The following is a 27459-nucleotide window of genomic DNA, read 5'->3' as shown; positions in this document are numbered from 1 at the left end:
AGCTGGAATCTTTATTTCTAGCATACAAGTGGTACACTATTAGTAAAGGACACAGTTTGACAGAGGAAGAGGACAGGAATGCTGCATCTAATTTTGCATTTGTTAAACTTGAGGTGCCTATGGAACACCCATCTTGAAATTCTCTGTGTGAACACGAAGAGGGAGCAGAATCACTAGTTAATTATAAGCCTTGGGTGATGAGCGAGATGATTCAGGTCTCTACCATGGATCTAGGTGAGAAGCCTTCGGATGTTAATCTTTAAAGAGCCAGTAGAGAGCAGACAGAAGAGCACCCAGGAGTTAATAGGAGGGAGTGGTGCTGACCTCAGAGAGTATTGCCTCCTAAGGATCGCTAACACTGGAAACAATCCAGTGAGATGAGCGTGAGCCCTGAACAGAGAGAGAAAGAAGCGGTATGGGAAGTAGCAAAGATTGCATTAACTTGAATTTTTAACAGAAGTTAACTATTTTCTGTTTATTAAAAAATTATTCTGCAGGGCACGGTGGCACAGGCCTTTAATCCCAGTACTCGGGAGGCAGAGGCAGGCAAATTTCTGAGTTCGAGGCCAGCCTGATCTACAGAGTGAGTTCCAGGACAGCCAGGGCTACACAGAGAAACCCTGTTTCGAAAAACTCAAAAAAAAAAAAACCAACCAAAAAACCAAAATTATTATTCTGTAATAGATACAGTGATGTTAAATAGAAGATGAAAAATAAGGAAAATATAGTGAATTCTATTCTGTCTAAAAGATTATCCTGTCTAAAAGATGTTCCATAGTATTCTAATGAAGAAATACAGAATTGAGTAATCCCTTGCACCAAGATGGAAGGAACCTTGCTATGCTTGGCTGAGGATGCTGAGATGATGGAGGCACAGCTTCTGTGTGGAGGGCATGCTTGTTCAAGGGGAAGAGGCTGGGGTAAAAGAGGAGACCTTCAGACCTGTGCTGACATCCCATGATGCTGAAGCACACCCGAGAGGAAACACGCTTAGAGCACAGTGGGAAGATGCACGAGTAACGATTCTGTTCTTCTGACAGCCAATGTCTCTCTTCTCTTTTCTTTAGTTGGAGAACACCAATTGACAGGCCATAAAGTGGCAGTTAAGATCTTAAATAGACAGAAGATTCGCAGTTTAGATGTTGTTGGAAAAATAAAACGAGAAATTCAAAATCTTAAACTCTTTCGTCATCCTCATATTATCAAACTGTAAGTATTTTTTGTGTTTGAAAATATAAAAGAACTGTCCTGAAATAGTTAACTGAAATTTTTATAAATACCTTAAGTTACTTTAGGAGATATCAGTTTTCATATTCATATTTGGTTTTAATGTTAATTCATTCCCCTCTGTCAGTTCTTCAGTGTACATTCTTGGTTTAAAACGAAAGCCTTGCTTCAGAGTCGGCACTAGGCAAGTGGTGAGTGCAGCCTTGGAAGCTGGCTCTTTAGAGTTTACTCCCAAGCATTTGCTAGTCTTACATTGGTTCTTCTCTTCTTCTTTTTCCTCTTTCTATTTTTAATTTAAAACTAATACCAGGCCAGGTGTAATAGTACATTACTATAATGTCACTCAGGGACCAGGGCAAGAGGATTTTGAATGTGAGGTAAACCTGGGATATATAGTAAAAAAGTAAATATCAAGAGAGCTATAAGTGAGTTAGTTAAATTGAAAGACAATTTAACTAATTTAATAAGATATAGAAATCTAGACATTAAGGGTAAAGTAATATTCTGTTATGTTGTTTAAAGTTCTGTAGAGAATAATATAACATTCTAGATACAGAAAATTATCCTTATTGTATTTTAAAGCTTGGATGAAGTTTTTGTAAAATAAATGTTAATTTTATTCACTCAAGAAGTACCTGAGGGTAGCCAGGAACTGTGCCAAGCATTCTACATTTATAACCCCATAATATCATCATGACAGCTCTGTAAGGTAGGCTTACTTTATTGATAAGAAGACAGCATACCCAACCGGGATAAGCAGGTAGAAAAGTTAATTTGTGCATCCAGGGTTTGGCCCAGTTATATTTATATATTGTTACTCAGGTATGTAAACAAAGAACAATATGGTTTTTATAAATGACAAATTAGCGAATATAGTAGTAGAAATAGTAGAAAGAGAGTTAGTGTATATCTTGATTCAAATAAGATTGATGCATAAGAAAACCTATTTAAGATCAGTGTAAAGATATTATTGTCCTTTAGATTTTGTTTGCTAGTATATTAAGATCAGAATAAATTATATTTAGCTTAAAATTATCCAGTGAACAATCCTTTCTTTCTTTCTTTCTTTCTTTCTTTCTTTCTTTCTTTCTTTCTTTCTTTCTTTCTTTCTTTCTCTTTCTCTCTCTTTCTTCCTTCCTTCCTTTCTTTCTTTCTTTCTATTTTTTTTTTTTTTTTTTTTTTTGAAAAAGGGTTCTCTGTGTAGCCCTGGCTGTCCTAGAACTTGTACTATGGACCAGGCTGGCCTTGAAATCAGATATCCACCTGCCTCTGCTTCCTAAGTGCTGAGATTAAAGGTGTGCGCCACCACCACCTGGCTAGTGAACAATCTTTTTAAAAAATTATTTTATCATTTAAGAATTTCATGTGTTTTGATGAAATCTACCCTATTTCTTTCCGTACAGTCCCTCTTCCCCACTCTCCATGTCCAGCTTCAAAGCTCTTTTAAAATCCTCAGTGAGCAATCTTTGAATGCCAGTGTTAATGGGGAGCAAGTTGATAATCCTGTGGCGTTCTTTTGTTTATTTGATGGTAGACAGCAGGATAATGGCCCTCCAAATATCTGTCTTCTCACCTCAAGAACCTGTGAATGTTGTCTGTTATACTAGAAAGACAAACTAAGGTTACACTGAAAGAGGGGATTAGTTCTGGATGGCTTGAGAGTCCGTGTAAACACAGTGGTACTCAAAAGCAGCAGGCAAGGGTAGAGGAGTCCGAAAGAGACGTGAGCAAGGCCATCATGAGTAGATATGGGAAAGACTATGCTGGCTAGCAGAGGCTTACAAGATAGGGAAAGGACTGTGCGACAACACAGGACAGCTTCCAAGAGCCAAGACTGCAAAGTGCACTTTGCTGCTGGAGACTCCCGACGCATTCAAACCTTGCCAACACCTTAGTTCATGGGTCAGTGTACTAATCTACAGAACTGTAAGATAATGCACGTGGGTTCTTTTCAGCCTCTTAAGTTGGAAAGAGAAGGCAATAGAAACAGTAACACTGTGGTTAGTTTTTGTCAACTTGACACAAACTAGAGTTTTCTGGCAAGAGGGAACCTCAGTTAAGGAGTTGCCTCTCAGTTTGGCCTATCGGTATGTCTGTGGGGCATTTTCTTGGTTAATGAGTAGTATTAGAGGGTCTAGCCTACTACTGTGGGCAGTCCCAAGCCTGAGCAGGCAGTCCTAGGTGAAAAGCAAGTTGAAAAAGCCTCAGAGAGTGATTCAGGAAACAGTGTCCCTGTACTGTCTCTGCTTGTGTTCCCGCCCTTATTTGTCTTCATGCTGCACTGTAGTCTGGAAGATGAAATCAGTCCTTTCCTGCCCAGGTTGCTTTTGGTCAGTATTTTATCACAGCAACAGAAAATCAGGCTAGAACAAACAGCTATTTGTGATCTCTCTTCTGAGGACAGGAGAGCCCTCTCTGGCCTGGATCTATTATGTGTAGGCCAGAATAGCCACAAACTCACAGAGCTCTTCCTGCCTCTGACTCCCAGGTAACAGAATTAGAGAGGTGCTACCAAGCCCAGCTTGTGAAATTCCTCAAATGCGTAGTTGGTACAATTTTATAGGCTTTGAAATATTTAGTTTTTATTGTTGTACTTTTTGTCAGTGCTCTATTGCAATGATGGAGCCCACGTAGTGCCATCTTGCCAACATCAAGACTATGCCACCGACTGTTCCTAGTTGGCTGATACTTGGTTTGGTGTGCCACTGGGTGATGCAATTGCCATGAAACTTTCAGTTGTACAGTAGGCTTCAATGCTATATGATACTTACTTTAGGTTCATTCCATTATAAACATAGAATCACATGGCAGTATTTGATTTTAAGATTATCTCTAGTACTAAGTGCTAGAATGTGTGTGTAAAAAACTTGGAAGATTAGTATAAAATGCAACCTGTCAAGGATAACACACCTCTCTTCCCATTTGTTTTCTAACTTTCAAGTGGCGTGCTTCATGGTGTTATGTAAGAAGTAACTGTTGGCATTGGTAGAATGCCAACACAAAAGCAGGCACTGGCCTCCTGTGAGCTGATTCTAGTTTCCTTGAGCTGACTCCAAGTAGTTTTCAGTAAACTGAAGCAGTTGTTTTGTTTTGTTTTGTTTTTTGCTTTAATACAGTTTTGCTGTGTAACCTAGGCTGACCTAGAACTACTGCGTAACACAGTCTGACCTCCCCATCCAACTCACAGTCCGGTGTAACCCAAGCAAACTCACAATCCTATGTGTGCTTCCCTAATGCCGAGATTCTAGGCCAGAGACACTGTGCCCTCTCACATCTGACTTGACTCCATATTGGTAATGACTTCAGTGGCTTGTAAGCTAAATTTCTTTGGGTTTTGCTGCTTACTAGCTATTACGTATAAGAAGAGAAAGGTGAAGTGGCCATACTGAAAGTGTCTTGTACCAGAGTGAGGATAGAGAAGGAACAGATGTCTCTGAATGAGCAGATTCCGACTAGGCTTTTAAAATCCTAGCCCTGGAAGCTCCCATTTGGAGTGTGCGATCTAGATTTGTTCTGCTCTTGAAAACATAGATTACATTTTATCACTGTTCTAGTTTAATTCTGTTGCTGTGATAAAATACCCTGACAGCAAGCCGCTTAGGGGAGAAGGGAGTTTGCTTGGCATGTAATTACAGTTACAGTCTATTGCTAAGGAGAAGTCAGGTCAGAAACACAAGTAGCTAATCACATTACTTCCTCCTCAGGAGCAGAGAGAAATGAGTGCCCCCTGCTGGCTGCCTTCTGCCTGCTTATACTTAGTCAGCCTTTTCCCTCTTACACAGTTCAGGAACCAGCCCATAAAAAGGTGCCACCCACGGCAGGCCAGGTTTTCCTACAACAATTAACCATGACACCCAGTCCCCAGCGGACATGTTCATAGTCCAGTCTGATCTAGATAATTCCTCAACTCGGCCTTCCTTCTCAGGTGACTCTGGGTTGTGGCAAACTGACAATTAAAACACAGTCAATAAACAGCTTATCGTGGGATTTAAAATCTGATTTCTCACATTGTAGTTTATCAGTGTTTTCTTGCTCTTGTTTCCATAATTTGTTAACAATTTTGTCTCATTCTGATTTAGAGTTAGTTATTGTTACATTGTACTAAACTAGCTACAGAACAGCCTCAGAGTGGGTCAGCAAGTAATTAGCAGAGACGAATCAGTGCTCAAAGCTCTTACATTTCAGCCATGAGCTTAAGTCATTCATCTCCATTGCCTCTTGAATTGGGAATTTGAAATTTTTTAAAAAGAAAAACACTCATGTTTTCTTCCTACTGAGACAATTTATTGACATAGCCTCTAGTAATGTCAGTGTTAAACACACACACACACACACACACACACACACACACACACATGGAGAGACAGAGACATATACACAAAGAGATCTGATTCATAATCTTTGTTTTGTTCTTTCTTAACTTTCTTAACTGCCAAGAATAGTCTCACTATTGAAAAAAGGTCCCCAGAATCAGTCAGAGAAAATGAGTACTAACTACCAAACCTGGCAGCTATTTAGTGAATGAGTTCTCTGTGAACTTAAAAGAACAGTGTTTATCCTGAGAGCCACTGGCAAAGGTTTAAAAGTAACAAATGAGATGGAAAGGAAAAGTGAAAACTTTCTGAAGTCTGAAATTTGTGGACTTGATTTTTGGGGTTTTTTTGTTTGTTTGTTTTGTTTTGTTTTGTTGTTGGTTTTTTCTTTCCTCTGTAGTTCTTAGAGAAATTTGATTTACATTCAAAAGGTGAATACTTCTTAGTTAGGAAAAGATTTCTTTCTGGCTAATTATTTTAATCTACTTCTGTAAGCCCGTCTTCAGCTTTTAAGCAGTGTTCACCATCTTAGATGTTGTGACCGACTCTCAGGTTTCCATGACATAATCTCTTAGTTTTCCCTATCTGTTCTCTGCCTAATCTTAAAACATTCTCTTTGTCCTTACCTTCAGTAAATACATTAACTATGGTACTTCAGCCTACTGAGCTCACGATCCCTTCTGCGTGCACACGTCAGTGATTTCCTTTCAGTGACTTCTTTTGCACCAGAGCATCTCTTGTCATTGCTGTAAGGTTTCCCATTTGTTTTGCCTTCCTGAACATAGCTGTAACAATGGAAAAGGGTGCTCTCCTAGGGAGAGACTGAGTGTGGGCATCCAGGGGAAGGGAAGGTTGCTTTAATGGCCAGAGCCCAGTGGAGATAAGGTCACAGAGGAGACAGGCTTGAGTCTTGTCCTAAGGTGAGGACTTTGGGAGAGATAGAGGATTGACTGGACTGTGGTATGGAGGAAGAGAGGAAGCAGAGAGACCAGCAAGAGAGCTGTGGCTGTTGGCTATCTTTGGAGCCTATGGTAGTTTTGACCAAAGTGATGGATAGGTCTGGGGTGTTTAGTATAACAACCACTATCCACATGTATTTTTTTAAAGATAGAATTAATTGTAATTAATAGTTTAATTTTTGTGGTTAGTAATACTACAGACAGAACAGATATGAAGCAATCTATCTATGGATGGTTTCATTGAGTAGTCTTACAAGATAGAGAGATATGGTAAATTCATTGTACATTTTACCTTTTAATTTATTCTTTATAAAAAATTTATTCTTTATATATTATATAATTTATCTAATATGTTTTGATCATATTCACTCTCTCCTATTCTCTTATCCCATCCCTGCTCTAGATATTTTCTTCTCAGTAAGTTCCCCTCCTGCTCCCCCACTTCTGCTTTCATGTCTTTTGGGGTGCTCCATTCCATTCCATTTAATTGAGATTGATTGAGTGAGCCTTGGCTAGGGGGATTTACTTGAGCAAGGATAGAACATCAGTGGCCAATCATAGAAGAGGATGACTATCCTTTCCCTTTAGTCATCTTTCTATAGCTCCTCAGGGAATGGTGGGGCCTCAGGAGTCCCTGCCTGACCATGATAGAATGGTGTTGGGTCCAAATGTGTGCAGAGAGGACTTCTGTGTGCCTATGAATGCACAGCTTTGTCATGAGCAGAAGGGAGTGTTGCACGGTATGCTTTCCCATCTTGTACATTTATTTTACTTTCTTTCTGTCCCTCTTCTGTGAGGTTCCTTGAGCCTAGGAAGGAGTGATACAATGTCCCATTTAAGGTGGATCTCACATAGTCACTTATTTTTAGCACTTTGACTAGTATCTAGTCTCTGCATTAAGCTCCTGCACACAGAAGTGTATGTGACCAAGAAAGCAGTACTAATCAGTCAAACCTTAAAAGGCAGTGTAACACTCTGTCCATTTAGCAAAATTACCTATTATGGATTTCAGAGCCAGAATTAATGAATTTCTGCAAGATAGGAAAGAAGGAATAAAGAAAGGAAATAAAGGGTTTGTAGTTTTGGCTTGAACCACCAAGTAACAATAGTGGTAGCACTTTCTGAGAAGAATGAAAGAAACAATGAAGCTGTGGTGATCATTAGGAACTGTTTTAGCTCAGTTAAGCACTGTGCCCCACTATACATCCAAATGGAGATGTCATATAGAATCGTCTCCTATCTATCCCATAGTAAATGCTCAATAATTACGTGTATATATAAAAAGGGATGAGTAAACCCTCAACATTTCTATGAGGATAGTCAAGAACAAAAGAGTAAATGTGAGTGTGTGTAGCTGAGTGATCTCAGTGTAGCTGGGACACAAAGTATGCATAGGAAAAAGGAGGAGCAAGCTGAAGACAGAAAGGTAGATCATTGATCCAACACTAACAAATAACACACATTAACAGACAAAGGCCATCCTGTATGGAAAGAGGGAGGAGAGAGAGAGAGGGGGAAAACATACATGTACAGGGCATTGAGGGACAGTGGGGCAGTAGGCAATAAACCCATAATAGCCAACTATATCATAGGCAATAAAGAGGTAAAGCACATGGAAGAGAAATTATTCATGGAGCAATTGACAATGCAAAGAGGTCTGAAGTGGAAAATTCAGTAATCACGGAGGAGAATGATCTAGGGCAGTGGTTCACAACCTGTGGGTTGCGACTCCTTTGGGGAACATAGATCAGATATTCAGCATATCAGATATTTATTACTCATAACAGTAGCAAAATTACAGTTATGAAATAGCAACGAACCAATTTTATGGTTGGGGATCACCACAACATGAGGAATTCTATTAAAAGGTTGCAGTATTAGGGAGGTTGAGAATCACTGATCTAGTAAAGTAAGAAATAGAAAGGGAGCCATACCATACAGGACATTATGGAATATTGTTAAGGACTTTAACTTCCATTCTTGTTGAGATGAAAAGCCACTGAAATATGTTGATCAGAAGTGAGATGTCATCAGACTTACCACTTAGACCATATTAGGGCAAGTGTGAAGTAAGGAGAAAGCTATGTGTCAGCTGCAGCAATCTGGTGACGGGTGATGGTGGCATGGAATACAGTATCACACTGAGGAGATGCTGAGGCACACTCTTCTTCTGTATGTGCTTTCAAGGTAGAGTTACCTTTACTGACAGAAATATAGGTTGTGAAAGAAGAATAACTCCAAGTCCCTAGTGTGGGTAAATAAAGGAATCTTGTTGCCAGTGACTGAGCGGGAAAGGTTCCATGAAGACCAGGCTTGGATGGGGTGTAGGAGTTAGGATCAAGCATTTTATTTTGACTTTACGAAGGTGAAAGGAGGCACCTAGTAGAGGTATTTTTGAATAGCTGAGTCCGGAATTCAGGGAAAGTTTTATAGAGATGGCATACCCTAAGGTTGGGCTGATGAAAATGCAAATGGAATCTATATTAATAAGATAAAGGAGCCGGGCGTGGTGACGCACACCTTTAGTCCCAGCACTTGGGAGGCAGAGGCAGGCGGATTTCTGAGTTCGAGGCCAGCCTGGTCTACAAAGTGAGTTCCAGGACAGCCAGGGCTACAGAGAAACCCTGTCTCGAAAAACCAAAAAAAAAAAAAAAAAAAAAAAAAAAAAAAAAAAAAAAGATAAAGGAATCCAAACCAGCGGCCCAGATGACGCTGTTGCTGAAGCCATAGAAGAGTCAGGGTTGAAATCCAAGACTTAATCAGCTGTGCAGAGGCTGAGGTCAGAACAGTGAACCTAGATTCCAATGTCTAGCAGGTGGATCAGTGACTAAGAGCAGTTCCGTAGACCTCATCTGCAGCAGGAGACCAGACTGAGCTGAAGTGCCAGGGACAGTCATCCTTGATGTGCATGTTGGTTATCAGATGACCAGTTTGGGGGCCATGGCATAACAGTGCTAGAAACCACCACTTTATGGACTCCAGGTGAGAGAGTCAAGACCTGGCTCTGCTGCGTCCCCTACATTCTTCCTCTTTCTCCTCCCCCTCTTCTTTTTCTTTTAAGAATTGTTTTATTTTTAATTTTATGTGTGCTTGTGTATGTGTGAGTGTGTTTGTACATGTGTACACATGCATACATGTGATTGTAGATGCCTCTGGAGTCCAGAAAGGAGTGTTGGATTTCCTGCAGCTGGAGTGGCAAGCAGTTGTGAGCTACCAACATGTGTGGTGCTGGGAACTGAGCTTCGGGCCACTGAGCAGTATTGCCCTTAACTGCTGAGCCATCGCTCTCTCTCATAAACCACCTTTTACTATACTATGGACTAACTTAGGAAACAGCTCCGTCTCACACGTTGTCAGCTGTTCTTACTGCTACTATTGAATGAGATGAAATGAAACCCGAGAATGGACTGATTAGATTTGGTGAACAGGAGGTTACTATTTTTTGTTTGTTTGTTTGTTTTTAAACTTACATTAGAATGTTAAAGGCAAAAATCTTAGATGAAGAAAGAATATGTGATGAGCAGAAACAATGGTTTACACAGGAGAGGGGAAAGAGGACAGTAGTAATTAGAAGAGCATGTATTGTCTAAAGGGGGTGTCTTTTAGGGTAGGTAACGTTATAGAGAAGAACTAGGTCAAGACCAAACAATAGATGTAGGAGATAAGTTCTTTAGCAGGTATAGGGACAGAATTCAGTAGATAATTCAAAGAGTTAATCTTAGAAAATCTATGACCATGGATTTTTGCTGTATGTAGTGGGAGGAGAAATGATTAGAAATGAGGAGGTCTAGGAACAGAGAGAGAGAGGGGTCGGGGAGAGGGAAAAAGATCATTACTATGTTGCATTGCCTGTTACAGAGGCAGCGGGTTTTTGTTTGATGTTCTTTGCTCATTTGTTTTGAGATACCGTCTTACTGTGTAGCCGAAGATGTCTTTGAACTTGCTAGGTAGTGATCTGGAACTTATTCTGAGGAAGATTGGAGGAAATTTTTCTTTGCACCATAGTTTATTGCTAGATTGTTCAACTATTATAGCATTTAAGTTTTATTAATTAAAGGGGCTGGAGAGATGACTCAGCAGTTAAGAGCACTTTTCCTTCCAGAGATCCTGGGTTCAGTTCCTAGTACCCTCGTGTCAGCTGGCAACCATCAATAACTGTAGTGCTATGGGCTCTGATGCCCTCTTCTGCTGTGCAGATATACATGCAGACAAAATGGTCATATACATACAAAGATAATTTTAATATTTAGTTAATGAATTGATGAATCTAGACTAAATGGCTACTTGTATTTCAGAAGGAGAGAAAAGAGAGACATTGTTTCTTTGGCTAGAGGTGCACAGTACCATGTAGTTGTTAAACAAAGGAGATAGCTATCTGATCAGTTCTCCAGCTCTAATAAGAGTTATGCTCTGCTCATCATGATGCTCTAAAGGATGGGTAGTAAAATTGAACTTAGCCTATCAAGGACAAACAGCCTGATGTCCTCTGAAAAAAAAACTGTGAGCAACCTATAGATTAAAACAGGCAGAGCAACCAATTACTATGTATGGATGGTATTTGGATCTAATTCTAAAAAACGAGGAACAGAAACAGGAAAAACATTGTAATTGAGAAGCCTTCTGATTGGATATTTGAAGATACTCATGGTTTTCTAACTGTGTGTCTGGTAGTGATAAACATGTACAATTACATTTTAAGGAGATGCCCATTAGAGTATATTTAATCTGTTTATAGAGAAAAATGAAAGCAAATTCAGTGTGCCTTGATAGCTAGAAGGTATGCTTTATAAAGTTAGTAATCAGTACATATTTATTCTATTTTCTAGACTATTATGGAAATAATTAATATTTATATACATGCATAAATTAGAAAAACATGACCAACCCAATAAAATTTGCCAAAGACACAAGTATTTCTTGGAGAAGAAGTGTGTATGATACTTTGCAAGCACTATAAGCCCCCAAGCTTTCCAGTCATTTTAGTGTCGCTAAGCTCTTTTCAGAAAACAACTGGCACTGAAATAGAGCACTCACATGTGCTATAACTTGGCAGTTCAGCTCATCAGTATATAGCAAGAGAAAAATCTTACCATGTACAAAAATGGTCAAGTAGCACCCAATAGCAGAGCTGTAGGAATCAGCTCAGCACCTTTCTGTGGCAGACAAATGAATAAATAGGCTCTGGGAATAACCGGATAAACACAGTGACCTGTTCTATAAGGGTCACGTCGTAAGACTGTAGCACAGCAATGTTGACTGACTTTCAAGAAGTTCTCCAATAGTACTAATGATATATACCATTTTAAACCTAAAAGCGTTAAGCTAGGTACATGAATACTAATCACTGTTAAATATAAATATATAAATATGGATGTATATATTTTCATACATCAAAATAAAACTAAAACGAAAGCAAGAGAGGGCTGAAGGGCCTCAGGACAGTGCTTTCTTGGGTGAGGGTACAGGGTGGCAGTGGAGTGCAGTTCTGTGTGGCTGGCTACATGGGAGGGATGGGGAAGGCCCTGCCTTACTGCTGGTGAGGCTTTGTATTTACCTATTAGGATATTGTTAAAAACAGTAATCAACTAAAGAAAAGACCAGGATAATAATCACTGCATGTTTATACCGCTGAGTTATAATTAAAGAAAATCTTACTCTATATATACTTGGCAATGTAAATAACATTTTACAATCTTTATAGACATTACCCCTGAACAGGGATGTGCATAAATGTTGATTTTTGGCTCACTTCAGAAATATTTCTTTTTTCCTTGAGTTGTATATATTACTTTGTGTGTTTCTTGCATAAAAATGATTATAACCTTACCAGGTAGACATTGCTTAGGGATTGTCTAGCTAATTGCTTTTTTTTTCTTAATTAAAAATGCTTCTGAAAATTTTCCTAATGCATCTTATTTTCCACTTCTGTCACATTAAAAGAATGCTGTTATGTGTGATGATCATTCTTTATTATATTTCTCATAATATTTCCATGTAGTTACCAGAAGATACCTTTTAGTAACCCAGGAACTTGCCTTTCCCACCAAGTCTCTAATATGAAGCTGTTTTCCTAGGACTCTTCTTGGTTCCCTTTAATAACTGAAATTTTATTGGTTGAAATTTTGCCATGTTTTTCTTTTTACTTTCAGTTCTTTCTGGTATTGATTCGAGCTATTTACATATTTTAAAGTAGTAATTTCTACATTAATTTAAATAATTTGTTGTAAGTACTTTTCCAGATGCAAACTCATTAATCAAATTATCATTATAAAACCTGTAATTATAAGCTGAGAGATATGAGTTGTACAGCCTAGGTAAATGTGTCTCTGCATGCAAGTTGCGTCATTGACACTTGGGAGGTTGCCTGGGAGGGAAAGTCTAAGGGAAGGCTAAGCCCTGTCAGAGGTACTCAGGTCAGTGGAAATAGCCTGCAGGAAGAAGCTGCAGCAGAGGAAAATAAAGCATGATTAATAAGTAGTGGGACTGTAACTGTGGGTTTCATATTTGAGAAACGACAGAGATAACAGGACCTGATTAATTTGGAGCTTTAGGGTTGATAAAAAACCTCTGGGCCTGAAACTCAGATATGTGTCTGAAGAGAATCCTTGTTCAGAGCCTAACTATAGCTAGATTGCAAGTTCCCCCATAGAGGATCCAACCTCTAGTTTCACACTCAGAGAATACAAGAAGGGATTCAATAAGTATTAAGACTCCTTATTTGATTAGTTATGCCTGGCTCATTCATGCTAGCCTCAGTTTTCTTTGCTATGAAGTGGCCTTTGGTGTGTGATCGCATGTGCTGTGGAGTTAGAGGCTTTATGAGACAGTTCAACCCAGCACTATCCTGTGCAGACTTGTGGTATAGTCCAAAGGCTCATCAGTGAAGTTTGAATTTCATCATTTTATTCATGCCTCATTCAAAGTGGATGAGCACAAATGTGACTGGTAATAAATAATAAACTAGACCAGAAAAAGGAGTTGGTAGCAGTAGATGCTTCTGCCTGCTGTATTCAGTTTGTTTGAGCACTCAGTACCTGTCAAAATAGCCTTTATCAGAGCATTTCTGTCAAGAGCTCTAAATAAAATTACCTTTCCACAGTTTACGTGAAATAGTTTCAGCCTTATTTCTCTTATAGCCATTTGTTTTTACATAAAATGGGATACCTTGCCCTTTGTGCCCTTCAAAGACTAAAGATTACCATTTGAAGTATCTTTCCAGACTAGCCCTGTAATTTCACTTGTGATTTCAGAATGTGGGAACCAAGGAGGGAAGATTATGAGTTTGAGGCAAGCCTGGACTCTATAACATCCATCTCAAGGACAGAAAAACTAAGAAAGAAATATTTCTACAGACGGTCTTTTCGTGTGCTTAATTTACACATGATGTTTTTCTCTTAGTATAGATAGAGTGTAACGCATCTACTTGATGGCTGTGAGGAACCCAGCCCACCATCAGCTCGAACATACTTGCTTTATTGCACATTAATAAAATGTGGCCCATTGGTAGACAAAACAGCAAAGGGCTCCCTACTCTAACAAATTCTCTCTCGAGGTGGAGTGCCTGGAGTCTGGCGTCAGCTCCTTCCTGTGCATCCTCCTGAGTAACTTGAAGCCAGCAAAGTCCTTATTGCTGTATTTATCAGCCTTAAACAATAACTCATTATGAAACTAACAGTACTCATAATCAACGAAACTATAGAGAATCCTTTATAAAGAAAACGATACGGTTTTTAAAGTAGAACAGTATCCATTTGTATAAACGTGGAAGCAATCTTCATTTAAGACACTAGCATTACTTTTAACTCATTTTCAAAATCTGATTTTGTAAAATTGTGTATGTGGAAGTAATAATTTTCAGAGAAAAAATATTTTGTAAAATTAAGCTGATTTTGTACTATTTGTTTAATAAGACCAGCTTTAGGTGTCTGCACACACATATGTGCATGCACATGCACACTTTTATTGTAAGACTATTAAATATGTAAGGAACGGAAGCGATGAGCCCGTGTATCTGGCATTCAGCTTCAGGGTCAGCATGCGCTGCTTTATCTTCTCCCCACCATGTCTTCTTACTAGACCATCTCACTCAGATTCAAAGTATTTTTAACGTGTAAGCTGTCCAGTTTCATTTTAAATGAGATAAGCCTAGACTCAATATCACATCTAAAAATAAAAGCATAATGAGTCTTATTAGTAATCCAGTCAGAGTTCAGATTTTCTGTAGTACTTCACAACTTCCTGTTGTTATGTCTTGTGTGTATGTTTGAGACAGCCTTTACTGGTTAGCCCAGGCTAGCTTCTAAGTCATTGTTTTCTTCCACCACAGACTTCTAAGTACAGGAATACAGGGCTGTGCCACACACTCAGATCCGTTGGTTAAATCAGAGCCAAAGCAAGTGTATGTAGTGTAGTGTACTGGCTGTTTTTTTGTGTCAACTTGACACAAGTTGGAGTTATCATAGAGAAAGAAGCTTCAGTTGGGGAAGTGCCTCCATGAGATCCAGCTGTGGGGCATTTTCTCAATTAGTGATCAAGTGGGGAGGCCCCTTGTGGGTGGGACCATCTCTAGGCTGGTAGTCTTGGGTTCATAAGAGAGCAGGCTGAGCAAGCCAGGGGAAGCAAGCCAGTAAGAAACATCCCTCAATGGCTTCTGCATCAGCTCCTGTATCCTGACCTGCTTGAGTTCCAGTCCTGACTTACTTCAGTGATGAACAGCAATGTGGGGGTGTAAGCCGAATAAACCCTTTCCTCCCCAACTTGCTTCTTGGTCATGATGTTTGTGCAGGAATAGAAACCCTAAGGCAAATTGGTACCAGCATAGTGGGGTATTCCTGTGACAACCTGACCATGTTTTGGGAAATACTTTGTGGAATACTTTGGAACTTTGGGCTAGAAGATCCAGTTGGTGTTAAGAGCTCTGTGGGATGTTGTGTAGGAGCTTGGAAGATAATGTTTCAAACAGTGCAGAAGATGGAGGCCTGGCTTGTGAAATTTCAGAGGGAAGATTAAAGACTCTTATCAGATATCTTATTGCTATTTTGATTGTGAAGATTCTGTGGTTCTGGTTAGTTGGGGCTGAAGAGTCAGCTAAGGATTAACAAGATACCAAAACTACTAAAGCAAAACCTTTGCATTACTGGGACTATTGATGCTGGTTAGCTGGAGCTAAGAAATTAGTGGTGATTAAGAAGAGACCAGCATCATTGAGGTGACATCTTCTGGGAAGTGTTTCCTGAGAGCACAAAGAGGCTATGTACCAGACATAGCCAAGATTGTGCCTCGTGCTGCAGCTGTACTTGGTAATGTGTAAGAGCCATCCAGGTGGTACTGGTTTTGAAGGCATGAAGGGATCATGACGAGCAGCTGAGGCTTGGCACTATGAGAGGCCATGGAAGGCCATTGGTGAAGGTGCAGCCTCAGTTGCAATTGATGGCCCAGGACTGAAGGGGTCATGCAAAGGAGATGTCTTGGCACCATGAAGAGAGCTGAGAGGCTGTTGGTGAAGCCTAGTTACAGTGGAAGACAGCAGTGTTTTGGAGATGCCAGTACCATGAGATGACCACCAAGAACAACAGCAGCAATGCAGTACAGGCATCTGAAGCCTAGAAGACAAGGTGTGTGCTACAAAGGGCAGAGCTGGAGAAGTGACCCAAGCCCTTGGAGAAATCCAAAAAATAGTGAGTGGATCCCAGACATTGGACAGTTGGAGTTTGATTTTGCTTTGATTGTGACTGTGCCCTGATATTTTTCCCTCTTGAAGGAAGAAAGTATTTTAGTGGAGCCCACGGTTAAGAGACTTTGAATTTTAAAAGATATTGGATATTTTTAAAGGGATTGAACTTGTAATATGTAAAGACTGTGGGACTTTTAAACTTATTTAGATCTTGGGGATGAATAAGAAAGTAAGTGTTGAGACTTAAGTAGTGATGTGTTTGTGTGTCAAGTTGACAAGGGGTCAATTGTACTGATTGGTTTTTTGTGTCAACTTGACACAGGCTGGAGTTATCACAGAGAAAGGAGCTTCAGTTGGGGAAGTGCCTACATGAGATCCAGCTGTGGGGCATTTTCTCAATTAGTGATCAAGTGGGGAGGTCTCTTGTGGGTGGTGTCATCCCTGGGCTGGTAGTCTTGGGATCATAAGAGAGCAGGCTGAGCTAAGCCAGGGGTAGCAAGCCAGTAACCAACATCCCTTCATGGCTTCTGCATCAGCTCCTGCTTTCTGACCTGCTTGAGTTCCAGTCCTGACTTCCTTTGGTGATGAACAGCAATGTGGAAGTGTAAGCTGAATAAACCCTTTGTGCCCCAACTTGCTTCTTGGTCATGATGTTTGTGCAGGAATAGAAACCCTGACAGAGACATGTAGTTTTCCATCTGCCTGTCTCTCTGATTGCTTCAGTATATAGCTCCTCCTCGCCCCAGCCACTTTTAAGAAAGGATTTGTCAACCTACTGAATTTTGCTAAGTATTATATCTTTATGATATATTTTATATGTCTAAGAATATTCTAAGCATATAATACCTATCTTTATTGGCTAAACAAATTTTTGTTGAAATGGAAAAATGCTTAAGTGAGTTTGTGAAGATTTGAAAGATAACAAGAATCTGTCAAGCAGAAATCTGAAGGGGAGTCTATAAACCTCAGAAAGTGGGAGACTTTTGTAACCTCCTTCCATGCTTATGGCACTGGAATTAGTTTGATAACATTGTAAAATCTGTTGCTGTCCTAGAATATTATACAAACATTAGATGAGTTGTAACAAGAATAGCACATGGGGTTGGTTATTTGTAGGCAGACCATTTTTTACTAACCTGCTTTTTTTTTTTCTGATAAGCTACCAGGTGATCAGCACTCCGACAGACTTTTTTATGGTAATGGAATACGTGTCTGGAGGTGAATTGTTCGACTACATCTGCAAACATGGGCGGGTGAGTGACATATTTTCTAGGGTATCTTTCAGTCCCAAGCTAAGAGAGTGGAAGGAACTGGAAGTAGCTAACCACAAACATATTTCCAGTGCTTTAATTGTTTCTGTAACATGGACTACATATACAGGACATATTTTCTTTCTTGAGAAATATGCCTTTTGTGTACTAATTTGGAAACTGTATTGCACTTAATCACCAAGTGATTCTTGTGCTTTTCACAATCTATTCTGTATAAAATCATCTTGAAGCTTCAATTATTTTCTTTTCATAGCCTTTTCATGTAAGTTCTGTTTTAGTTGTTTTTGCTGACTCCTCCAAAACATTGTGCATATTTAATATTGGTTGAAAATTAAACATCGTTGCCAAGCAGCCAAGCAAAGAAAAAAAAAATCCATCGAATACTATTTTGAGCTTTGGCAAGGTTTTAGCTGGTTTGCTTTGTCTGACTTGTTGGACTTAGTTGATTTTAATTAGCCTGATCAGTTATATTTAGACTTGTTACAAAACTGAAGTGCATAATAAATGATGCCCCAGATAGTCTTGATGCAGCGTCTTTTCCTGCTTGCTAGGTTGAAGAGGTGGAAGCGCGCCGGCTCTTCCAGCAGATCCTGTCTGCCGTGGATTACTGTCACAGGCATATGGTTGTCCATAGGGACCTGAAGCCAGAGAATGTGCTGCTGGATGCCCAGATGAACGCTAAGATAGCTGACTTTGGTACGCCACTCCAGGGTTACCCAGGGCTGTGTAGAACCTGTAAAACCGACCAGTATCCATTCATCCTCACAAATCCTGCACCACAAAAAGGGATTGATTGCAGTTCACACTGGCCTATTTTGTTTATTTAAATCCACTTAAATAGTACTGACGTTTCTAGAAAACAGATCCACTCAACATGCCTTTCCTCCTAAGGAAATGGTACGTATTTTATTTTATTTTGGGAGGGGGATGGGTGCTGGGAAGAGAAGGAGTCCCAAATGCCTTTGGCAAATGTGTTGATGCAGTGGATGCTTTCCTGGTAAATGGACATAAACAAGTGTGTGAACTTTTGTTCTTAGCTTTGAAAGCTTTGTGCTGCTTCTGAACTGAGCTTGGAAAGAAAGGCCTGTCAGTCTTAGGGCAGTAAGTATCTAATAAATTATGAGTAAATGGGACGTTAGTCCTTGGTAAGAGACAGGGTAAAAAGAACATTTTTAATCAGCATACACTTTCTGGCCTAAACACACCTGGAAAGGCTGCCCCAATGGATGTTTGAGGATAAGACAGGATGTGACCATCATGAGAGCATCATGGGAGGTGTGCAGTTCAGGACTTGACCGTCATGAGAGCATCATGGGAGGTGTGCAGTTCAGGGCTTGACCGTCATGAGAGCATCATGGGAGGTGTGCAGCTCAGGACTTGACCATCGTGAGAGCATCATGGGAGGTGTGCAGTTCAGGACTTGACCATCATGAGAGCATCATGGGAGGTGTGCAGCTCAGGGTTGCAAGCTGCAGGTTTTTGTCTGTTTTGTACCTACCTGTTTTTATTTTTTTCTTCACCTTTTCCCTCTTCTCGTCTCTCTCTTGCTCCAGCCCATAGGTTTTTTATTTGTTTCTCATTATGGATGGTTGTGAGCCACCATGTGGTTGCTGAGATTTGAACTCATGATTTCCCAAAGAGCAGTCAGTGCTCTTAACCACTAAGCCCTTGTACCTGTCTTTATACTAGCTTTACGATTTCTTCTAGTAAGTAGTTCAGCTGGAGCTTTGGTTCAGAAGACTATTTTTACTATGTTGAATCAAAGCTCTCTAATTATAAACCTTTCCCGGGAAGTTGAAACAGGAGGCTCCTCCACCTGAATAGCAGTGAGGCCCCATCTCCAAGGAAACCAGCCTGCTTATCAGCTGGAGCTGCTCTGCTGTCTAATTACAATAATAAAAAAAAAAATCGACTTTTACTATGTAGCCCTGGCTAGTCTGCAACTTGCTATGTAGACCATGCTGTCCTCAAACTCCCAGAGATCCTCCTATCTCCTGAGTGTTGGCATTAAAGATGTAATACCCAGCTACAACCTTTGAAGAAAGACTTTTAAAAGCAGTTTTTGTTTACTTGTTTGTTTTTTAAGTAGCAGCCTATATTTTATTTCTTCATATAGAGAAGTAGATAATATATGGTGCTTCTGTTTTTTAAAACAGTAATGTAATTTCAAATAGTCTTTTTTTTTTTATTGTATGTGTGAAATGAGTCAAAGTTTTCATGTGGTGCAGTTCATTCCATCCACACATGTGGTACTCTTCAGTGTTCAGTGTGAATGATGTGTGTTCTCTAAAATGATTTCTTTCTAGTCTAAAAGCAACTCTCTAATTAGTAACACACTAATTTAAAGATTTATGTGTGTGCCTGTGTGTGTGTGTGTGTGTGTGATGTCTGTAGGTATATATGTAAAAGAGTACAGATGTGCATATTGGTCAGAGGACAAGACTCCAGAGTCAGTTTTCTCTTATCTCCCTTTATGATCCATGGATTGAATTCAGGCTGTCAGCTTTGCTCACTGAGCCATCTCTCCACCCACCATTACATTTAAACATAAATAATGAATATGATTTCTGAAGCATGCAATAATTGAGAATTTTTATTATAGTTTTACCTATATCTTCCATATCCAGGATCTGATAAATTGCTTTCATTTTCAGGACTATCTAATATGATGTCAGATGGTGAATTTCTACGAACTAGCTGTGGATCGCCAAATTATGCAGCACCTGAGGTCATCTCAGGAAGGTAATAGTTTTAGAGATAAGTAGGGCTTTTTGTGACCTTGCATCCATTTTAGTAATATTTAATTGTATTTCCTTTGGGAAAAGATTTTTCAACATAATAGAAACAATTGTTCACGTATTTTTTTATTATAGGCAGAATAATTTTTTTAAACTCCATGTAGGCATTCTAATGCATGCGTTTATGCATTTTGATTATAATACATATGTTCATGCATTTTTTTAATTAGTGAAGGCTAAGACAGATCTTATGCAATGCCTATTTTCTAGTCTAGAAAATGTCAGGTAGCTGTAAAGATTTGCTAATATTTAAGCCATTGGCTTTACTTATCAGACATAGTTATTTAATAATAGTGTTTCACACAGTCTCCAGGCAGTTGTTTTATATTCTGTCTTTGGAAGAGTGAAATTTGGGTGACAATATGATTTCAAGCAATTAAACGACACAAATGGAGACAGTGAAGTCTCTCGTGCAATTAGCTCAATGGTGCATTAGGAAATAGTTAGGGCCTGGTTGTATAAGTTAACAGACTGCATTCAGAGAAGTACTGAGTAGGTGCACACATAGAGATTGTGTGAGTCTTAGTTCATCTGGGCTGCTGAAGAGCACTGTACACCATCCTAAAGAACAACCGCAGTCTGCCTGTCCTAGCTCTGTAGCTCCACAAGGATTTGGTGTGTGTAGGGCCTATTCCTTGCAGCCCACTGTCTCTTACTGTAAGTGCATGTAGTCAAAGGGTAATGGGATCTCTCTGGGATAGTCTTTTATAGGACTTTAATGTTCTTTATGAGAGTTCCACCTCAGGGCCAGACCTCCCCGAAATAACCACTTCGTCATACCACCAGTTTGAGGTTAGGATTTCAGCTGATCAGTTTTAGGGAACACATTGATTTAGTAAAGAGCTTGGGTGATGCGGCAAATAAGGTAAATTAGGGGCAGCACTCTAGTGAAACAGATTATGTTCTTTCCACTGGAGCTGTAGACATTTTTTTTTTTTTTTTTTTTTNATTTCAGCTGATCAGTTTTAGGGAACACATTGATTTAGTAAAGAGCTTGGGTGATGCGGCAAATAAGGTAAATTAGGGGCAGCACTCTAGTGAAATTGATTAAAAACTTTAAATTGGAGCTGTTGACTTTTTTTTTTTTTTTTTTTTTTTTTTTTTTTTTACCTCAAACCAGAGTTGGATTTTGGAAATGTGCTGTTGGGAATGTTAACATAGAAGAAGGGCAAGCCAAAAATAGTGTGAGGCATGTGATACAGAGCCAAGTTGTCTGGATCTGAGCTGTCCAATGAATTAACCAATGATTTGGAAAGAGAGTAGTAGGAATTCTGTCATACAAGGGCTGGAGAGATGGCTCCATGGTTAAGAGCACTTGTTCAGAGAACCCAGGCTCGATTCCCAGTACCTACTCAAGGGCTCCCAACTCCCAGGGAATCTGACACTGTCTTCTTACCTCTCTGGGAATCAGACATACAAGACATAGATGCAGTCAAAATACTCATACTTTTAAGATAAAAATTTAAAAATAAATAAGTAATGTTTTAGAAATACAAATTAAACATTGTCTATATGGTACTAGTAAAGTACTTTAGTATTTCAAGTTTTGTTTAAAATGTGTGCTAAAGTGCAAAATTTCTGTCACAATCATTTTCTTTCTTGTAGTCATTCTGGGAGTGTGAAGCACTATATATTATTTTCTCTTTTAGTTTGTGCTTATCTACTTTAATGTTTCCTTAAAGAAATAAGAGAGAAAGTGTAAATGTGATTGTTTGTTAGCTGGTTTGTTTCTGAGACAGGGGCTTAGCACGTTACCCTGGTGGCTTGGCACTGTCTAGATCAGGCTTGCCTAAAACTCAGAGATCTGTCTGCTTCTGCGTTCCAAATGCATGCACCATCTGCCTGGCCAGAAAGTATAATAAATTTTAATTAGTACTTATAACTAATATTTAACAAATAAAATAAGTCTTTTGACAAATTTGTGTAATTAGTTGGGCTGATAACTTTCTTTGAAGAGTAATTATTGAGGTTTGGAAATTGCTATGTATTTCAGTGAAGACTTTAAATAGCAAGATAACCAAGTTGGTTTTGCATTTATCATGTATGTAAGCAGGATAGTAAGGGGATGTGATACCTGCACTTAGGCTTGTGCCTTCCCTCCTCAGGCTGTATGCAGGTCCCGAGGTCGATATCTGGAGCTGTGGTGTCATCCTGTATGCCCTTCTCTGTGGCACCCTCCCTTTCGATGATGAGCACGTGCCTACGCTCTTCAAGAAGATCCGAGGGGGCGTGTTTTACATCCCAGACTATCTCAACCGTTCTGTCGCCACTCTGCTGATGCACATGCTCCAGGTGGACCCCCTGAAGCGAGCAACTATCAAAGACATACGGTGATTATAGTTTTGGGCATTTTGCACATTTTCTCATTGTAGTGATAGTGATTCTAGAATATTTGCGCTCACCCAGGAGGATGAGGCAAGAGGATCTCCAGTTCAAGGCCAGCATGGGCTATAATATGACTGTCTCAATGACAAGGAATTTTAAAAATTTGGACTTAGGCAAACTTGGTGATGTGCCTTACCTTTCAAATGTCTTACACTGCTTGTATGCTTTTGGCATAAGTAGCACAGCATCTGAGGCCTGTGTGAGGAGGAGCCAGGCTCCTAGAGTCTCATCTTGCCTTCCTGACCACATGCCTCACCTTCAATTTTAGGTTCTGTGCCCTCGATTATATTATTCTGCTCTCATTATTTTCTGCACCCTCTCACCTGATAGCATTCAAGTAATTTTATGTTCTGCTCTCGTGTCCCAGCTCTGTGGAATCATGCCTGCTCTCCTCTTGCTGTGTGGGAGCTTCTGGTTGTGCAAGGCAGCCTTCAGCACGTCCCTTGTTGTTTCGCTTTCAGTGTCTGTTCTTTCTCAGAGTGCCTCTCCTCTCTCCTGCATTGTAACTCTCAGGGAACGAACTGTCTTAAGAACCTTTCTGTTTATTTCCCTGCTCCTTAGGACACTGATACTGAAAGTGGACGTTGAGAAGGGATCTGCAGACATTTCAGATGTGGAAAGTGTAGAACTTTGTGTTTTGGGTGTGGTTGGTGATGTACTGCATTGCTTTTTCTTGAAGCCTTACCACCATGTTATAACTGGCTTATCTTCTTTACTTATAGTATCTAACACAGTGAAAATGCAGTGTAAACCTAGTACTGAGGGAATAAGCACAAAACATGTCTGTCTGTGTTCAACTCAGATGCATGCATTGTCCTCACTTGTCCTTTCCACATCCCCTGCCTCCCCCCACCCCACCCTCTGCTTCCTGTATTTCCCTTACACATTATGTTTGCTTTCCAACCCTACCTTTCTCTGTTAAATCCTCATATTTCCCATCTTATGGGCCCCTTTCTAGTTTCCTGGCCTTCTCTCCATACTACCCTTTAGAAGCTGGAGTCCTGGTTGGAGAGGACACGGGATATTTGTCTTCCTGAGCCCCACTATGGTTATATTACTTAGTATATTTAAGAAAATAACTTCTGTTACAGTTTTGATCCAGTAACTACTACTGGATTTGCTGTGGAGACTCACTTGATTGTTGAGGAGTTAACTATTGTAATGGCAGGAATGATATAATGCCCTCTACACAGTCTTTATGTGTTTAGAAGGCTTTTGTCTTATCTAAGGTTTCAAAGTGTTGTTTAGAAGCAGACTCTTCTGACATCTTTCAAAACCTTTCCGCCTTTTCCCCTAAAGCCAGAGGAAATGTTTTGACCCATGTGTCCTGTGGAACATTCAGAGGCTGGCTGAGGTGGTGGTTCCTGCTGGCTGCTGCAGCTCTCTTGCAAGCAGGTGGAATTCTTTTTACATTCCTCACTGCTGTGGCTAAATACCAGCAGGAGGCAACTTAAGGGAGGAAGGACTGATTGTGGTTCAATGCTTGAGAGATGTAGAAGTCCATTGTGGTGGGGAAGGCGGGAGCCTGAGGGGCTGGTCACACTGCATTTGTGTTTAGGAAGCACTGTGGGTAGAAAGGGCGCTAGGCTCAGAGGCCCACCCCCAGTGGCTTACTTTGTCAACTGAAGCTCCGCCTCCTAATAGATTCTATAATCTACATAAGTGGCATCATCAGCGGGGAGCCATGTGTCCTAACACAGGTGTCCCGTAAGGGAAGTGGACATTCCGAGTTCAAACCACAACATTGTTTTCTTTCTCTGTTCTGTTCCAGTTCCAGGCCTTGTGCATAAGAATGGACAGCTGTAAAACTGCTGCCAGATTTAGTTATAGAAATGAGCCAACAAGGGGGAACTGTCTGTTCACAATTAGTTCTTCTAATTGTTTTTTTTTCTCAGAAGAAAAATTAGACATGTTAATATATTTGTACTTGCTTATATAAACACTTGTAAGTTTAGAATAGTTATTTAAAAACAACTCTTCATATATTTATAGACTTTAGAAGAAAAATGTAACTAAATCTATTGGGGTGAATTAATTGACCCATAGGAAGTGCTATAAAATAGTGATAGTTTAGGCTATAGAGGGATAGTTTAACCGTTACACAATAAAGCTCGCAGCCGAAGGACAAGGTAATAACACTTCTATACTTAAAGTAATAACTTAGATTTATAATTTCCACTATTTTATGTTAATGTTCAATATTTCAATATGAGAATTTTTAATTTGGTAAAGTTTACTTCAAAAGGAATAAAAGTTAAAAGTTTTGAAAGTTGATAAACAGCAAGCATTTTGCTATACGTTCAACCTATTTTGTTATATTGACTTTCTCAGAGGTAGCTGTTCTTATTTTCATTTTACAACAATAAACTGAAATTGAGGTTGTGTCATGACTTAGTTATATATCTGTTTGTCTTTAAGTATAAGTTACTTTAAAATACGGACCACATTTTTGTATTAAAATATACCACGTGCACGTGTGACGTATATTTATAATGTGAATTATCCTGCTCTAGAGTATCCAGCTGTGAACATGGCTCAGTGGGCATGCTTCTGGTACAGCATGCACAGAGCTCTGCGTTTGTCCCCTAGCACTGCACAAGCCAGGCATGGTGGTGCACATTTGTTATCCCAGCTCGGGGTGTGGTGGGAAGGGTGAGGCAAAGGGTTAGAAACTCAGGGTCATCTTTACTACATAGCAAGTTTGAAGCCAGCCTGGGCTTTCCTATAAAGGAAAAAATTTGGAATTCAAAGCCTTTTTTAATTAAAACTGATGCTATTTTTACTATCCTAGATTGTTACATGAGTTATACGGCATTTATTTCTCCTTAATTCCCTCATAATACTTTGTATTTCTTTTATTCTGTGATACTTAGTGGCTTACTGTTATTGTGGAAATTGGGTATAATGATCTGACATGCTTCAGGCAGGAGCGTTTTACATATCAGAGTTTTTCAGGTTTTGAAATATTTGCATAGATTTTTTTTTCCCCAGTTAACCCTCCTTATCCAAAACCCAGAACTGCTTTAAATTCAGAAGTCTTAGAGCCTAAAAGATTGGAGATTTGGGAGCATCAAGAGTTTGGATTTTCTGGTTGGAGACGCTCAACTTGTCTGCACAATATTCTCTTCAGCAGACGTGTTAGAAAAGCCTCTCTACCTGTTTGCTTCTCTTCCAATATATGTTTAGCATCTGCTCTGTGAGAGGTCCTAAGTTGAGTGCCAGAAATACAGGGATAAACAGGAGAGACGCGTGCTCTTGGAAATTTGAGATTTGTTTCCTTCAGCTAGTATTAATAGTAGTATTAAAATTACTGTGCTTGAAAACAGTGGATCTGAAGCTTAATGGTGGATATTGTTTTTTTCCCTGGTTACTAACAGTGATCTTATTCCTTAACATATTTGTTTTTTTAATTACTCCCCATTTATAGTGAAATCACTGAGAAGGTATTCCCAGATTGAGCCATGTGAGCTTGCTACTTTTGTAGAACTAAAATTAATTGAATATCAGAACCTTCAACTATTTACCTTACTTTTGCGTGTGTCTTTAGGTGTGAGGTTATACATTTACATGGGTGCCCATGTGTGTGGTAACCAAAGGACAACCATCCATGCTTTCGTGCTGTTCCTCAGGTGGTAGCCAATCTCTCTCTCTCCCTGCTCCCCCTCCAGCTACTGCTATCCATATAGTCTTGGGTGTGTGGTCATCCAGTGGAGCCTTTTAGACCTACCATGGTTCACAGTCCATAAAGCAAGCTAGCAATAGCGTCTTAGCTGGAGGTGAGAATTCATACCCACTTCCCTTCTCCATGCTGGGCTCTTGTCTGGCCTGAACTTGCCTTACCTAGGGGATAAGGTTCTATTAAGCATGTGCCTGCATGTGTGTGTGTTACCCAACTGTGGTTGCCATTCCAGATAGCTGGAATATTAAACAATAGGCACTGATTTCTTTTTTACAAAAACCCTGGTGGCTTTCAGTAATAGAATTCTAAGTTACACCAAAGACAAAGGCATATATGAAAGCATTGAGGAATTGCTAGGTATCTTAGGCTTTCTATTGCTGTAATAAAACACCATGACCAAAAGCAACTTGGGGAGGAAAGGGTTCATTTCATCCTATACTTCCAGGTGACTTACCTCACTAAGGCAAGTCAGGGCAGCAACCTGGAGGCAGGAACTGAAGTTAGAGGCCATGGAGTAGAGCTGGTTATTGGCTTGCTTCTAATGACTTACTCAGCCTGCTTTCTTTTACAAGTTAGGACCACTTACCCAGAGGTGGTATCACCTACAATGGGCTGGGCCCTCTCCCATCAATTGTTAATCAAGAAAATGCCCAACAGACTTGCCTATGGACCAATCTTATCCAGCCATTTTTCCAGTCAACATTCCTTAGATATGTCTAGATTTGTGACAGCTTGACAAAGAACAACCAGCAAACTAGGTATGAAAAAGTGGTGGTTCTTAATGAAATGGGAATTGTAGAGAACTCTGATATTCCACTACTCCATCCTTGTTATTCCACTGATTTCCCTCAGCCATGTTGAGTGTAAGACTGTTGGATCTTAAGGCTTCTGTGGAGGTGAAAAGAATGGATGTTTAGGAGAGACAGTGTAAGAACCCACATCTCACTTTCTTACTGAAGTTATAAAGCCAGCTTTTGAGTGAAACTCCCAGATCATTACAATCCATTGGGAAATTTTTATACTTATAAAAGGTTAATTTGGGCCGGGCGTGGTGGTGCACGCCTTTAATCCCAGCACTCAGGAGGCAGAGGCAGGCGGATTTCTGAGTTCCAGGACAGCCTGGTCTACAAAGTGAGTTCCAGGACAGCCAGGGC

General features: G+C 39.8%; 1 protein-coding gene across 2 annotated transcripts in view; it reads left to right on the top strand.

Annotated features, from left to right (window-relative positions):
- Positions 1 to 27459, top strand: part of Prkaa2 (protein kinase AMP-activated catalytic subunit alpha 2) — a 72447-nt gene that overhangs the window by 29617 nt on the left and 15371 nt on the right. Inside the window, exons 2-6 of one of the 2 annotated variants that reach the window (XM_021160008.2) lie at positions 1068 to 1209; positions 17332 to 17425; positions 17995 to 18139; positions 20098 to 20185; positions 22347 to 22571. In XM_021160008.2, the coding sequence (XP_021015667.1) occupies positions 1068 to 1209; positions 17332 to 17425; positions 17995 to 18139; positions 20098 to 20185; positions 22347 to 22571 (694 nt within the window). The remainder of the gene's footprint in view (positions 1 to 1067; positions 1210 to 17331; positions 17426 to 17994; positions 18140 to 20097; positions 20186 to 22346; positions 22572 to 27459) is intronic. The other variant, XM_029475872.1, reaches the window with a different exon arrangement.

The sequence above is a fragment of the Mus caroli genome, chromosome 4, assembly GCF_900094665.2.
Source record: "Mus caroli chromosome 4, CAROLI_EIJ_v1.1, whole genome shotgun sequence".
NCBI lineage: Eukaryota > Metazoa > Chordata > Mammalia > Rodentia > Muridae > Mus > Mus caroli.
The sequence above is the reverse complement of the archived record's forward strand: the minus strand, read 5'-3'. Positions and strand labels throughout refer to the sequence as shown.